Source organism: Myotis daubentonii, chromosome 14 (assembly GCF_963259705.1).
Source record: "Myotis daubentonii chromosome 14, mMyoDau2.1, whole genome shotgun sequence".
Classification (NCBI taxonomy): Eukaryota; Metazoa; Chordata; class Mammalia; order Chiroptera; family Vespertilionidae; genus Myotis; species Myotis daubentonii.
Window position 1 is genome coordinate 58,389,422 of NC_081853.1, and position 15,446 is coordinate 58,404,867.

General features: G+C 51.0%; 2 protein-coding genes across 8 annotated transcripts in view; one reads left to right on the forward strand and one right to left on the reverse strand.

The window, feature by feature from the left end:
• The window catches only part of ARIH2 (ariadne RBR E3 ubiquitin protein ligase 2), a 55,142-nt gene that overhangs the window by 6,572 nt on the left and 33,124 nt on the right, over positions 1-15,446 (reverse strand). For 5 of the 7 annotated variants that reach the window (XM_059664803.1, XM_059664809.1, XM_059664804.1 and 2 more), the window contains 8 exons: positions 10,841-10,908; positions 8,143-8,206; positions 6,435-6,651; positions 4,672-4,793; positions 3,610-3,719; positions 2,224-2,341; positions 1,361-1,411; positions 1,252-1,273 (listed from right to left, as the gene is read on the reverse strand). In XM_059664803.1, coding sequence (XP_059520786.1) covers positions 1,252-1,273; positions 1,361-1,411; positions 2,224-2,341; positions 3,610-3,719; positions 4,672-4,793; positions 6,435-6,651; positions 8,143-8,206; positions 10,841-10,908 — 772 coding nt within the window. The remainder of the gene's footprint in view (positions 1-1,251; positions 1,274-1,360; positions 1,412-2,223; positions 2,342-3,609; positions 3,720-4,671; positions 4,794-6,434; positions 6,652-8,142; positions 8,207-10,840; positions 10,909-15,446) is intronic. The other 2 variants (XM_059664805.1, XM_059664806.1) reach the window with 2 other exon arrangements.
• On the forward strand, positions 14,230-14,718 carry LOC132215880 (small ribosomal subunit protein eS12-like). The gene is made up of 2 exons (XM_059664801.1): positions 14,230-14,539; positions 14,641-14,718. The coding sequence occupies exons 1-2, from the start codon at positions 14,339-14,341 to the stop codon at positions 14,701-14,703; spliced, it is 264 nt and encodes an 87-aa protein (XP_059520784.1). The 5' UTR covers positions 14,230-14,338; the 3' UTR covers positions 14,704-14,718.

The window sequence follows — 15,446 nt, forward strand, 5'->3', positions numbered from 1 at the left end:
GGACGAACGAGAACTAATTGGAAAGTAAGGTTCTTAAAGCATAAAACACTGCCGGTCTGCTGTGTCCGCTCCACTGTGACAAACAGTCAGGAACTTGTTCCACTGAGGCTCATTCACAGCACACACACCTGTCCACCTCCCACTCTGACATCTGTCCTAGGAAGACTCCGTCCCTGAAGCTGGGAATAAGGGCTTTTACCTTGCTTCTTTTTTAAAAAGCACATTTCTATAAAACCTACAGCTACTCAGCAGTTCATGCTGAGAAGTATGGCTCTGCTTCCGCAGGGGAAGCAAAGAGCGAAAACTAAACATCCCTTATGGACGCTTGTACATCCAAACGACGACTGTGGTCCAGGAAAGAGGCCCGCCCGCCGCAGACTGCTAGGGGCCCAGGACAGAGACCTGACAGCAGCGAGCCCTGTTTCCCAGGATTCACTCCCAGGAGTTGGCTGACTTCCCAAAAGGTGCTCCTGTAAAACTTAGGAAAGCTGATGTCAAACCCAGAGACCAGAGGCCATCCACTCCCTTCTCTTGGTCGCCTTCATCGGACAGAGGCAATATTGTTCTCCTCCATCAGCTACGTTGTGCTTGCTGCTGTTTTAAATCCTGTCTACACTGCAGAGTCACTGTTCCCTTCTAACCTCGTGCCATGTCCACTGATTACAGGGAGCTCCTGGGAAAACACAGGACGAGCACGCGACAGGCCCTTAGAAGAGCAACCGCAGCATGTCCGCACCGTGTGGAGACCTACGTGCACAGGTCCTCCTTGAAGGACTTGCACTTCTTTCCTTGATCTGGCGGGAAGGAAAGCAAAACCAACAGGTCCTACATGAGCTCCTCCTGAGAGATGGGGGAGGCCTGAAAGGCCAATCAAACCCCCGCTGGGGACGTTATGAAACCTCACGGGACATGGATTATTTCACCGCCTCCAGGAACACGTCCGTCAGGCAGCACAGATAAGCCGGCTGTGGCAAAAACAAAAAGATCACGTAACATTTTCTTCTTGGAAGCCTGAGGGTTCACGAGGGCCTAAGAGTCACCCCCAGCTTGACTTCTGACTACATGTGGCGGCGGATGGCGGCGGGATGACAGAGGGTCCGAAAGGCAGTGCATAAACATTAGGATGTAAGTGACGCAGGCTGCCCTGTGTCCCATCACAGCACCACACGAGTGCGCCCTACACAAGCAATGGAGACGCGGGCACAGGAAACAGACTGTGCCCCTGGGCCTGAACACCAAGCCCGGACTCACCGTGTTTGCACTTGGAGCATTGCTGTCGGGGGAAACAGAAGAGAACATGTTAAAGGCCCGCTGACCAAGGCTCGGTGGCACATGTGCAAAGGGCAGGGCTTCCGCTCACCATGTGGTTGCAGCCTCCGTTCTTCTCGATGCAGATGTTGCACTTGGGACACTGAGGAGACAGAAGGGCGCCGTTAGGCTCACGCACCACCAGGTTGGGGCTAAGACAACTACACAGCTCCTGGCCCTGTGCCCAGTGACTCATCGTGCGAGCCCTGCTGGGAGGAGCATCTCACTTAAATGTGCCGGTCGCTGAGGCTGGAACAGCAATCCAAGGAAATGAGGTCAGCAAGTTTGACTCTGAAACACTCCAAGCACCAACCGAGCACACTACGCCTGCCGCCACCCGCCCCGCCAGGGCCACTCGCGCACAGAGCAGCGGATGCAGCAGAAAGCCTGCGCCGGAGAGGAGTGCGCTAGAGCGGGCCCAGTCCTGGCACTGCCCGGACGCCTGCTTCTGAAGAGGGAAGGACGCAGACTCTGAAGCTGCTCACTCGCACTGAGCGGCGCCAGCAGCCCCCGGACACGCCGCGGAGACCGGCGGGCGACGTACCACGCAGCCGTCTGCCTTGAGTCCTGGCCACAGCCGTGTCTGTGAGCGCGTGAACCTAGTGCCTGGGGTGCTGCGTCACCCAGGCTCCAGGGGCTGCGGCCATCTTTCCCAAGGGAAGGTGCAGAACAAGCACGGGCAGGACTGGGCTTGCAGTGAGTCCTGCTGTGTATGAGGTGTGGCTATCACACACCTCTCTCCCGGGGATCTGAAAGACCTCGTTTTCCCCTAAGGAGTTCCGTAACTTCCCCAGGCATCTCAGCTTTGGACTCAAATGAACGCCCACCAATGAATGCACACTATGGTAAACCGCGGCCACCGCTGCCAAGTCTGCACAAGGCCGGGCAGCACGACAGGGAAGACACGCTCCTTACGTCTTTCGTGTGAGCACTAATGTAGTTGGCCGTCTCAGAGTCGTCTGCACACTTCGTGAGCCATTTCCGGATGGTGGCGCAGTCTGTGGGGGCGTGATACATCTGACGACACTTGAAACTTAAAACCAGAAAAGAAAAACACTCAAATAATCGTTAGGTCAGGTTTTTAATTTTCCTTCTGTCCAAGCCAACAGATCCTGATGAACAGCTTTTCAGAGGGAAAGTCACCTATCAAGGCCTTTCAGATCTTTACCTGCTCGAGATTATACTGAAATATTGTGTCCACTTCTCTCCAGTCTCAGTCCTTCCAAGATATACTCTCAATAAACCCAAATGACAGTTTCTGTTCTCAGTATCTTGTGTGGCGTCCACCCTTCCTACTGGGATGTCGAGTTCAGAATTCGCCTCTCAGCAGGCACGGTGAGGTGCTCTGAGGACGACACCTCAGCTCAGACACCAAGCTGGGCGAGACCCACTTCTGGGAGCTTTGGCTCACTTTCCAGCCACATGTGCACACAAGATGCACAATGCCCGAGCTGTACGGGCTGCAGCGGCGCGATCCCCCGACAGCGCAGGCAGCTCAGCCAGAGCACACGTTCCTCAGGCCGGGCCCCAGCCACCACAGCGTGATGGGCAGGACAGGCGCGCAGGCAGACAGCCTCACACGTGCCCCAGGAGAGTTCCCGTGCAGGACACGGAGGCTGAGAACAGCCACCTCAAGGGCTCTTATCACTGGCGAGCCACAGGCTCCCTCAACGACGTCTTAAAGGCAGGCCCACGTGCACACGCCACATTTCCCATGTAGTGTCCCTGAAGCCCCGACCTCCGGGAGGCTCCCAGGGAGGTGGGATTAGGGGCACAGACCTGGACCTAAGTGATGACTCTTGCCAATACTCTGCACCTCAACTTCCTCCCCCAACAAGGATGACAGCAGTGCTACAACACACTGCGGGGAGCATGAAGGCACGGGGTCAGGACAGTGCCTACACCTTCAGGGCATTTCGCTATTCCCATCATATTTACTGAATGGAGTAAACCCCAAGGAGATGTAAGCCACGTTTATGAATTACAGAGAAAGATGAAAACGTTGAATATGTAAATAGTAATATGTAAATTATCTGTGCAGGTAGAGAGATAAAATCTCTGGGTCACAAGTCTTAGTAGCATAAACCATAGCACGTTCTCCAAGAATCTGTGCCACTTTTTTGTCTGCAGACTGAGCATTATCCATAACGTGGAACATGAGGTGCCCTCCCAGAGCGGAGCTGCTCTCCTGGTTCAAAGGCCCCGTCTCGCCCAGCTCCCCTCCCCCGCCCCCCGCCGCAGAGTGGTGCTCTGAAGAGGCAGCAGGAGCCCAGGCTGCTCAGCACCCACACCCACTCTTACCAGAAGACCTCGCTGCACCGACTGCACTGGACACGGCGAGCTCTGGGCTCTTGTACCTGGATGACCATGGGGCAGTCTGCACCGGGGCACAGCTGGAGCTGGTAATGACTCTGTGTGCACATCAAGGAGAAACATGAGGCCACCCCCAGTCGCTGCCTCTAAATTAGGCCCCCCCCACCCCGCCCCAGCACTCTAACACCTCCTGTCCTTCCAGCTGATGACTTACATGCAGGGGTATAGGAATTCACGGTGAATGTCGTGAAGGCCAGACATTAGGCAGATACTGAAGACCTCTGAATGTTTAGTTAAACTAGGTAGCAACTCACTAGAATAGTCTAAAACTAGATTACAAAATGGAACACACAATTGTATCCTTGAGATGAAAATGCGAAGGGCCCAGGGCTGGAAGGAACACAGCCTGATCCACTGTGCCTGGTTCTGAGAAGCTCAGCAGCCCTCAGGCATTGACTGAAGGCAGCAAACAGCACACGGAGCCAGGCCTTCTGTGTATCCTGCAGCTTGTGCATGAGAAGACCAGACCGTCCATCAACCAATAAGCTTAGGCATAAAAAAATGAAACCATGTCACATGCAACCAGCGAGCACGAACTGGTAGACCAACAGAGGGCAAGGACTCGAAGACTGGCCATGCTGGAGTCAGGGACAAGTTTTCCGACTGCACAAGAAGCAACTCCCCTTCTCTGGGCGGGATCACCCAGTGCTCCAAGAGGAACAGCAGCTCCTGAGATACGCCCGACTCGTGCTGACACCTGGGCATGCAATGACTTGTTGAAGCAAAGTGTATAAGGGGACCGCTGTGTAAGAGAAACCACGCTGAGAGAGGCACAACGATGGGGAGAAGGTTACACAGCGAGGAAGTCACACAACTGCCTGACTCCAGGGTCTGCCATTCTAGTGGTTTCCTAACATTTTTAAAGCCATGGAACTCTTTCTTCAAATGCCAGCACCTAATGGCAGCCTTGTCTATAAAGCAACCCTAGTGAGCACCTGGTGGGAAGGAGGCCCAGGAAAGCAGAGGGCGCATCCCAGGGGCAGGTCATACCTCCACATAGTCCCTGAAGAGGTAGCGCCTGTATTTGTCTCTTAGTTCTTCGTTGGGCAATAATGGAAATACAAAGTCTTCTGGTGTTCGAAGTGGGCAGTCCTGAGCCATGCAAGAGACTCCTGTTGAACAAAGACCAGCTGATGGACAACTATTATAGGAATCACCACTTGTCTCTCTATATAAAACCCTAATATGCAAACAGACTGAACACAGGAACAACTAAACAACCAGTCGCTATGACGTGCGCTGACCACCATGGGGCACATGTGGAACATGGTGGGTGTCGGCCGTGGCGGGTGGTGGAGCAGGTGAGCAGGGCGCCAGACCAAGGTGGTGCACCAGTCGCTGTCATTGGGGCGAGCCTCTGGTGGTTACTGAAAATTCTTTGCTCCTGCGTGCCGCAGTCCCACCTGGTGCTCATACCTGATGCCAGCGCCTGGCGCTGGCGCTGATAGCTCAGCGCTGTCAGTGGGTGCGAGTGGTGGCTGCCAGCCCCAACCACCCCTCAGGGTTTCCTACTGTCCCCTGCTCCTGAGGGGCGATCGGGGCTGGCAGCCGCCTCTCGCACCCACTGTTGGTGCTGGTCCCGCTTATACCCCCAGCTGGCCGGTCGCGCGATCGTTCAGTGCTGTCAGCGGGTGCGAGGGGCGGCTGCTGGCCCTGATCGCCCCTGAGGGCTTCTCCACCTCCCCCAGCTCCTGAGAGGTGATGGGGGCAGCAGCTGTTGCTAGCACCTGCTGACAGTGCTGTCCCCAATTGCTCCATGCCATCAGTGGGTGCGAGCGGGGTTGGCGCTGTCAGTGCATGGGAGCGGCGGTGGGAGTGGGGCCACGGCAGGTGGGCCGAGACCTGCCCTTGTGCCCACTGCAGCCTCTCGGCCCACAGTTCCTTTCAAGGTGCATGAATCTGTGCACTGGGCCCCTAATAATAATCTATTTGCCCACTGAGTTCAACCACAAATTCAGTTCCACATAGGAAACCCTTGAAGCAACAGAACATACTCAAAGAAACTGATATATTTGCACAGTGATGTAACGAAAATATTATTCCAAATTACATATACATCACAAATGGCACCATTAAAATTTTTGTTTAAAAAACCCTATATGGTTCCTAACAACTGAGTTTTGTAATGTTTAATATTATGTACAAGTGCTTATCACCAACACGAGGTTTTTCAGACACAATTAATGGGATGCCAATTTTGCTTCAATATCATCAGGTTACAGTATAACAAATACTCCTGTCACCAACCATCCATGCACTCTGTGCTGTTACCTAAATAGCAGCGAACCCTCTGGATGTCTGAGCTGTGGCTGCCACTTGGGGAATCACGATAGTGCTTCCAGAAGCGCTCCCAAAAGGTGGCCTTGCACTCACACCAACGTTTAACATGACCAAACAACAGCCTTACTTGTCCCATGCTGCTCAGGACGGGAACACTTTGCCACTGTTCAGACTGATGTGTTTGGAAAGCAATGGTTCTGACAGTAACGTCAGTCAGGCTTAAAAGAAGATACATAGTCGCCTGACTGGCATGGCTCAGTGGTTGAGCCACAAACCAGGAGGTCACAGTTCGATTCCCAGTCAAGGCACATGCCTGGGTTGCAGGCTCAATCCCCAGTAGGGGGCGTGCAGGAGGCAGCTGATGGATGATTCTCTCTCATCAGTGATGTTTTTCTATCTCTTCCTCTCCCTTCCTCTCCCTGAAATCAATAAAAACATTGTTTTAAAAAAAGATACACAGTTGACCTGAGTACCTGAAAGGGCCGAGTCAGAGATAAACAGTTGAGGCCAGTCTTTTAGAAGCTCTAGAGAAGACTCACCCACACCCACGCCGTCTCTGACAAGCACTGAGCAGTGCTGCTCCCAGCAGCTGCGGCAAAACTGGTGCTGACAGGCCAGAGAGAGTAGGTGTTCCTTCCGCACAAACTGCATGCACACTGCGCAGTGGTGAGGGGGATGGGCTGCGGGGACCTGGAGAGAGGCAAAGGCATGTGAGTCCAAGAGGAAACTTCAGTGCCCGGGGCCACAGGGCTGCTGTGTCGCTAGGTGCAGGGGAGGCAATCCTGACCCCGCAGCAAGGGTCAGAGCTCAGCTGCAATGTGTGGGCTCTGGGAGTCCAAGAGCTCGGAGCAGAAAGCACCCCTCAGGAAGGCGTCCTGCGGGAGGCAGCACAGGAGCTGGGCTTGGAGCACACGAGGACTCAGTGAAGCAGGGACGGGTAGAATGACAGCTGGCAGCAGTCTGACGATGCCAGGCTGAAAAGCTCAGGGTTTCAGAGCTGTCAAGGCCCTCAGAGGTCTTTCAATCCACCTCTTTTAATGGCTACGGGGTTTCTTTTGTGAAGTGCCCCGTTCAGCAGAGCCCAGCGGGGCCCCTCAGCTAGTGCTACAAGCCCAGCCACAAAGCTCTGAGGTTGCGTCCAGCTTCTCATGGCCGCACCGCAGCTCTGCTCATCAGATAGTCGGCTCGTTTCCTCGCTTGGCATGCCCAGAATACAAAACGTTATTTCTTCTTCCAAGTTACAACACAGCCTTCACACATGGAAGAGATGTCACATGCAATTAATTTACAAGGATGACGAAGACTCCTACTCGGCAAGAAAACTTCTTGGAGGTGGGCAAACAACTCTAAAGCCGGGTTCCAGGATCGAGGCCATGCGACACAAACTGGCAGACACAGACAATCTGGGGTCCCGTGGCCAAAACTACAACCCATGGACAAGCCCACTACGAGCTTATCTTAGGTTCCTGTTAGTTCCCTGGAAATACAAAACACAATTTGAGAAAAAGGACTGTGTTCCCATGCTGATCCAGTCTGTGCCTGGGCGTTTTCTAAGTAAGAGGCTGCAGACGTTATGTGGTGATCTGAGCTCCAAATCTCTCTCCTAAGGGCTCTTTCACCACGGCCCTCATTCATTTGACACGTTTGCTGAACTTGTACACAGGGAATGGCTGGTACTGTAGGACGTAGGATATGGTTTCTACCCTCAGAGCACTTATAGCGAGGCAGGGGAAAAGATGACTGAATCACTACCGCATACACGTGAAGGTTTAAAGATATAACGAGAGGATTTTGCAGGGAGTGATCACAGGAGACAGGCTTTGTGAGAGACATCTTGGATTTGGGTCTTTAAAAGTGAGTTTCATTCCCACAAACAAAGATGGGGACAGGGTCTGAGCATTCCAGGCCAGGGCGGGCACAGCAGAGGCAGAGGTGTGCGGTGAGCGGGGAACCCCGGCCCCAGCGGGATGGAGTGCAGACTGTGTGTGAGCGCAGAGTGAGCATGGCTGGAGAGGCATCTACGAGGAAACTTTTCACACCAGAACGGACAGGGGATGTGGGCCGAGGCGGGAAGAGCGGAGGCCTGTTACACTATGAACCAAGCAGGAGGCTCCCAGCAGCACCGTGAGCCACAGCGAGAGCCCTGCACGGGGAGGTCTTCCTCAAGCTGGATACACTCACATGTTTCGATGGACTGGGCTGAACTCGAGCTTCGACAAGCAGCTGAGCAGAGTTAGACTTGTATCTACAAAACAGGAGGCAGAAGTGAAGGGAATCAGAAACTGAAGGCAAACACGGTCACCTCTGAATAAAAACCTACACGTGCTGCAGCTGCACTTAAAATGTCTTTGTCTAATTACCACCTCACAGAACCAAGCTTCCTTTTGCCTTCGTGCAAATACTTTTCCAATTTTTTTTTAGCTCTCAATTGTATGAGAATAACAACCCTGCCTCCAAGGCAGTGAACTGTAAGAAAAATACTCATGAAGGATCTTTTCTGGTTTACATTCCGTTCTGGAAATAAAGGTAAAAATCTCTTTATTGACATCAGAATAGGGAAGGCGATCTTGAGACAAAGAAAATGCACAGCAAAAGGAAAACTGAAAAATTCTGTGACATTTAAGAACTTTGGTTCATCGGGAGGAACCATCAAGTAAAAAGCCGAGATACAAACCGGAAGATCATTCAATGCCTATCCTGGCAAAGGACTGATATTCAGAATAAAAAACCAGAAACTCCTGAAAGTCCATCTGTCTTTGGTGTCTTGGTAATGTGCCTCAATGAGCCTGGGCTTTGTGTAGCACTTTTGTTGCCACATGATAACTGTTCTTATTTCTAAATGTATTTATGCCAAACCTCATTCCAGATACAAGATACAAAAGACAAAATAACAATAAAAATGGGCAACAGAGAGAACAGGCATTTCACAGAAGAGGAAGCACAAATGACCATTACACATAAGAAAAGATGCTCAACCTCCTTAATAATCAGGAAAATTGAAATTAAAAACAATTAGATGCCATGTACAGCCACCAGATGGTAAAACTTTAAACGTGGGTGTATCAGGAACATGCCTGTATCACCGTGGGCATGTAACACGGTATGATCACTTTGGGAAACACAGTGGCATTGATTAGCAAAGTTTTAGAATCACACACCCAATAGACCAGTAACTCACGCCTGTTCTGAACCCTACAAAAATCAGGTTACACCGGGAGTCACGGACAAGTTTTCAAAGCTGCATTACTTGTAACAGCAAAAGACCCCAACCAAACACAAAAACAACCCTCACCAATGGTTTTCTGAAAGGATTCATAGGATGTCATAAAATGCAACCTTGTTTGTAATTTTAAAACTTAAAAACACTTACAGCATATGTCTGTAGATTTCTAAAAACATACTAAACTAAAATACACATAATTTACGAAAAAATAAGAAAATGATCAATACCAAACTGAAGATGCGAGTGCCTGGGGCGGAAGGAAGGGGCGTGGCCGGGCAGGCATGGCCGCCGAGGCCCACCCTCCCAGTGAAGGCCAGAGGGCTTCTCATTTCGCTGGGCACTCAGAAGAGTATTTGCTTTATTCTCCTCTAACGCCTACACACAGCACATACGCATGTGCGTGTGCACACATTCACATGCACACATTTCCGAAAAAGCACTATTTCAGCATAAAAATTTAATCCCTTCTGGAATGAGGTTTGGCATAAATACTTTTAGAAATAAGAACAACCATCATGTGGCAATAAAAGTGCTACACAGAGCCCAGGAAAACACATGACCAAGACACAGGAATCTGAGCAGGAAGGTGATGTCTCAGACGTGTGTCGTCCTGACCCACCTTCCCGTTTTCACTCCCACCACCCACCTCTCCATCCCAAATTACGCTCAAGAGTGTGGACAGTGAGAGCCCCACGGAACCCATGTGGTCCCAGAGTCCCGGCAGTGACAGCGTGCAGACCTGGCAGCTCATCAGGCCTCTCGCTGAGCCGGCTCTGGAGTGAGGAGTGAGAGTGCGGTGAGTGAATGAGCGTTCGGCTGGCGTGGCCACCCAGCTGCCCAGCCTGAGGAAGGAAAGGCATGACCTTGCTCTGCATTTACAGGGGGTCGCACCGCAGGAGAACTGCCTGGGTGTGGAAGGGCAGGGCCTGAAGACACCTTATCTCTAGGACTCTGGCTGCTGCTGCTGATTGAAGGTAGAGCGGGGGCATCCGCCACACCTCCTACAATTCACAGGACAGTCTCCCCACAACGAAGAGTTATGGAGCCCAAATGTCAACAGTGCTGAGGACAGAGACGCTGAGCTAGACAGAGGCACTGGCCTCTAAGGCGGGGGGGGGGGGGGGGGGGGTGTCCTAGGAAATGTCTCCAGGGGACCAGGGGGGAGAAGCCCCTCCTCCTCACAACTTCCAGTGTCTTGAGACTCCAAATCTGGAGGTGGGTGGTAAACTGACCAATTACCTTTGCTCAAGCTAAGATGTGATATGCGATGGTGCATTCCTAACTTGATGTATCCAAAAGAAATAACCAGAGATGTTGGCAAGTGTTATCTAGAAGGGTACTCACTACAAATTGATTAACAAGGGCACAAAAAGCCTGAACTTCATGTCCAACAACAGGGGTTTGAACAAAGTATGAAACATCTATATGATCAGATACTGTGGCAGCAAATAACCAGTAGAAAAAATATGCTGAAAGATATATGGGAAAATGTTCAACATATATTGAGAGAAAAAATACATACAATATGATCCAGTGTTTTAAAAATATAATATGCACATTGTAAGGATATACTCCAAAATGCAAATATCACCACTGGGTGGGCGGGCAGAGAGAGCAGCTATGGGTGATGCCACCTCTCCTCCCCAAACAGCTTACCTGTCCAATATCTCTGCAACTTGCCAGTGGAAATTAACTAATATAAGTTTAGCAACTGAATGAGACACCTAGAAAGAAGAAAGAAAAAGTCAAATGATGGCTGTCATTTCGTTCCGAGAGCGCCACACTTTGAGAAGCACACACTGTCTACAGCAGGCACAGGCTGGATTTTAAATTCTTCTTCTTGGGGCTCTGCTTTGCCTTTTTAGTTCAGACTCTTATGATCCCAGTGATCTCCTGGATCTCTTTAATTTTTCTATCTTTGTTTTCATTAATGACCCTAAGAAATTAGTTTAAATTGCAACTTAAGCCAAACCACCCTATATACAGTAAATAACGCTGCAGCATCCAATTTAAGCAAAACAGCGATGGGCTCCCTAACAGGATGCATGTTCCCTCAAGCTGCGGTAGGAGGCCACACCTGGGAAGTGCACCTCTTGATACACCTGTTACCTGCAGAAAATCTCCAGGCTTGGAATTCTCGTATAAACCCAGCAAAACAAAACAGAACAAAACTAATGCAAAATGCCATTTGAAATCTCCAAGTGCCCGGCAGCCAGCGAGCCCGAACTGCAAAGGCCATTTAGAAGTCTGTGGCAGGAGCCTGCACTCCTTTTAACACCGTGCTTATGGCCACCAGAGAGCCCCAGAAGGGGCTTTGAGCTAGCTCCTCTACTTCAGTGAATTTTTCTGAGGAAATGGTAGGGGCTGTGTGAACCCTAGTGTTTTTATAGGAGTAAAAAGATAAAAATGACCTAAATGCCTCACAAGAAGGAAACGTGTGACAGATTCACACAATGGACTACCATGTAGTCACTGAAAAGAAGCTGCAGAAGTAAGTGTGTGGACATGGAAAGTTCACTTTTTCTTTTTATTGATTTCATAGAGGAAAGGAGAGAGAAATATCAATGATGAGAGAGAATCATTGATAGGCTGCCTCCTGCACGCCCCCTGCCTGGGATAGAGCTGGCAACCCGAATTGTGATCTCCCTGTTCATAGATCAATGCTCAGTCACGGAGCCACATCAACTGAGCAAGACGTTCACATTTTAACATTATGCTAAAGAAGCCAGTAGTAAGAGAGCATGTATGTTACAGCCACCATATCTTGTTATTTGGGGAAGTTATACGCTAGTTATAAAACAGGCCACCTTGAGCGTCAGGACGGGGGAGGCGGGGGCACAGAAGGGGAAGATGTGTCTGGACCTGGGGCAGGCTTTCTAGAGCGAACACTGCGCAGCATGGCGGGCTACTGGGCCCAGAGGAAGGAGGAGCCAGGAGGGCTAAGGAGCCAGGAGGGCACTGGCCTCTGAGGCGGGGTCTAGGAAATGTCCCCAGGGGATCAGGGGGTTGAAACCCCTCCTCCTCACAACTTCCAGTGTCTTGAGACACTGGCGTTCTGCTCCCTGGATGGTTGAAAAGAGGATCCAAGGATCTGTAAGGCAGAGCTCAAGCCACTCCTGGAAGAAGACAGGTGCACCCGACCAACAGTGGCACGTTCCAGCGCGCAACCCGTGGCAAAGGCTGTGCAGCGAATGACGGCCTGCCTGTCCGAAAGCCCAGGCACGTCTGGAGAAAACCAAGGATTCAGGGCAGCTTGCTTCATGAAGGGGAGGGGACCCCACTTCCCTTCCACGCAAGACAAGAGGCATCGGACCCACGCATGTCGCTGTAGTATTTCCTTGTTGAGGCCCATGGGGACTTTAGGTCTTGGACTCCTGAACTATAGTTGACTAGTTGACATCTCTTCGAACTGTGGCCATAACCAACTATTCCTCCACAACAGACCACTATCACATAATGAAAACACACAAAACATTTGAGGATATTTTTCCATTGGTTTTTACAGAGAATGGAAGAGGAGAGAGAGGGGGGGGGAGGGAGGGAGGGAGGGGGGGGAGAGAGAGAGAGACATCCATGTGAGAGAGACACATCAATTGATGCCTCCTGCCCACGCCCCAACCAGGGCTGGGGATTGAGCCTACAATTGTGGTACATGCCCTTCAGATGGAATTGAACCCAGGACCCTTCAGTCTGCGAGCTGATGCTCTAGCCACTGAGCCAACTAGCTGGGCTACAGATCTTTTCTAAAAGCCAGATAGTGATGCGGTTCAGGACGAGCTCCTTGCTGGAACCCCTAAGGATCTTCCATTTCTTACCCAAGGGGCCCTGTCAGTGTAGACCAGGGGTGGGCAAACTTTTTGACTCGAGGGCCACACTGGGTTCTTAACCTGGACCGGAGGGCCGGAACAAAAGCATGGATGGAGTGTTTGTGTGAACGAATATAAATTCAAAGTAAACATCATTACATAAAAGGGTACGGTCTTTTTTTTTTTAGTTTTATTCATTTCAAACGGGCAGGATTCGGCCCGCGGGCCGTAGTTTGCCCACGGCTGGTCTATACCCACTGCTTTTTGTTCTGAATTCTAAACGTCTGGCCATGCCATGGCTACTGGGTCCTGTAGAAGGCAATGAACTACGCAGGAAACCCAGAGGAGTCCTGGCCATGTCTGCAGCCACCTCCCCTTTCCACCTGGGTGGCTTAGGTGCAGCCTTTAAGGTGAGAGCCGGGGTGGGCTGCCTCACGGATCCGCAGACACAGACCTGGTCTGGTCAGTGTGGCCACTCAATACTTCCTGATCACTCAGTTACATCATGTCTTTAATCTATGTATTTTCAAAATGTCATTTCCTGACCTTCCTGAAGAAAGAGTTTTAACTATACTTGGGTGAGCCCTTGACCTCAACAGCACTCACAGCAGCAGAGCCTCAGAATTCACACCGCGCAGCCCGGCTCTGGAAAGCAACGCGGTCCGCTGAAAGGAGTGGCAGGAAGCCCGTGAATGCTCAGCCAGAAGACCCCAGAGCGACCAGGTCATGTGACGAAAGGACGCATCTAGCACTGGATAAAACTGACAGTGGCGTGATGTGAACCTATTCTTTCAGCGCCAACAGCCACTCCTGCGGTTCACACATCATAGTGGGTGCGTGGGAACGACTCACTGTAATGTCCACTGTCTATCACAGAAACCTGAAGGAATCTGAGGCTGTTACTTTAAGCAAAATGCAGTGTGACTGTACCTTCCTTGCCCAGGAATAAACACCGGAGAAGTCAGCTTCCAAAAGACTGAGCACAGGCAGCCCAGGCAGGAGGAGAGGCACCTAGAATATTTACGTTAAGACAGTCTCCGCAGCGAAGCTGCCCCTCCCTGAGCTGGGTCACAAGAGAGAGAGCTGACGACACAGCCACGACACAGCCACGAGTTCCAGGGGCAGTGACTTCAGGTGTAACATGGGGCAGAAGGGGGGGTGGTGGTAGTTAAGTCATCTTCAGCAGGTGGGCCAGGACAAACACTGTGACTGACATTTAAACCTTAAAGATAGCTCTTTCCCTGCCGCCGCGGAGTTGCGCGGAGGCGGAGGCTTGGGTGCGTTCAAGATTCGGCTCCACCCATAACCCACCGCCGTGGCCGAGGAAGGCATTGCTGCTGGAGGTGTAATGGACGTTAATACTGCTTTGCAAGAGGTGCTGAAGACCGCCCTCATCCACGATGGCCTCGCGCGTGGAATTCGCGAAGCTGCCAAAGCCTTAGACAAGCGCCAAGCCCACCTTTGTGTACTTGCGTCCAACTGCGATGAGCCTATGTACGTCCAGTTGGTGGAGGCTCTTTGTGCTGAACACCAAATCAACCTAATTAAGGTTGGCGACAACAAGAAACTAGGGGAATGGTAGGCCTCTGTAAAATCGACAGAGAGGGAAAACCCGGTAAAGTGGCTGGTTGCAGTTGCGTGGTGGTTAAGGACTATGGCAAAGAGTCTCAGGCAAAGGATGTCATCGAGGAATACTTCAAATGCAAGAAATGAACAAATAAACTTGGCTTTTGTTTATCAAAAAAAAAAACACACACAAAAAAACCTTAAAGATAAGAATCTGTCTTTCTCAGAGTGCAACAGCTGAGCTCTCTAGAGACGTAAGTCCTGAGCATTCATCCCATTAGCAGTGGTTCTCGACCTTCTGGCCCTTTAAGTACAGTTCCTCATGTGGTGACCCCCAACCATAAAATTATATTCGTGGCTACTTCATAACTGTAATGTTGCTACTGTTATGAATCGTAACGTAAATATCTGATATGCAGGATGGTCTTAGGCAACCCCCAAAGGGGTCGCGACCCACAGGTTGAGAACCGCTGCCTTCCTGTGAAGCTCCAGGAGCTCAGCAATCAGTGAATCTGAGGCAACAGCTGGCGGCGGCTTCCACCTCCTGTTGTGTGTTTAATTGTGGAAACAAAGAGTCCGTCAGCCAGATCGAGATGAACTCTGGCTGATCTGTTTTGATCAAGAAACTAACAACTGTTAGTAGTCAGGGTTATATACAGTGACCCTTGAACTACACGGGTTTGAGCTGCGCGGGTCCACTTACATAAGGGGTTTTCAATCGACCTGTCCAGTTCAAACCAGTGTCGTTACACTGATTTGTGACTGTGCCCCTAACCCCTTGTACAAGGGTCAACTGTATCATCTAGGACGTACAATGAAAAGGCCAAACCTTTCCAAAAAAGAAAACGGGCCCAGGTAGTAACTCAAAGCCAAAAGGACGAATGACTTAG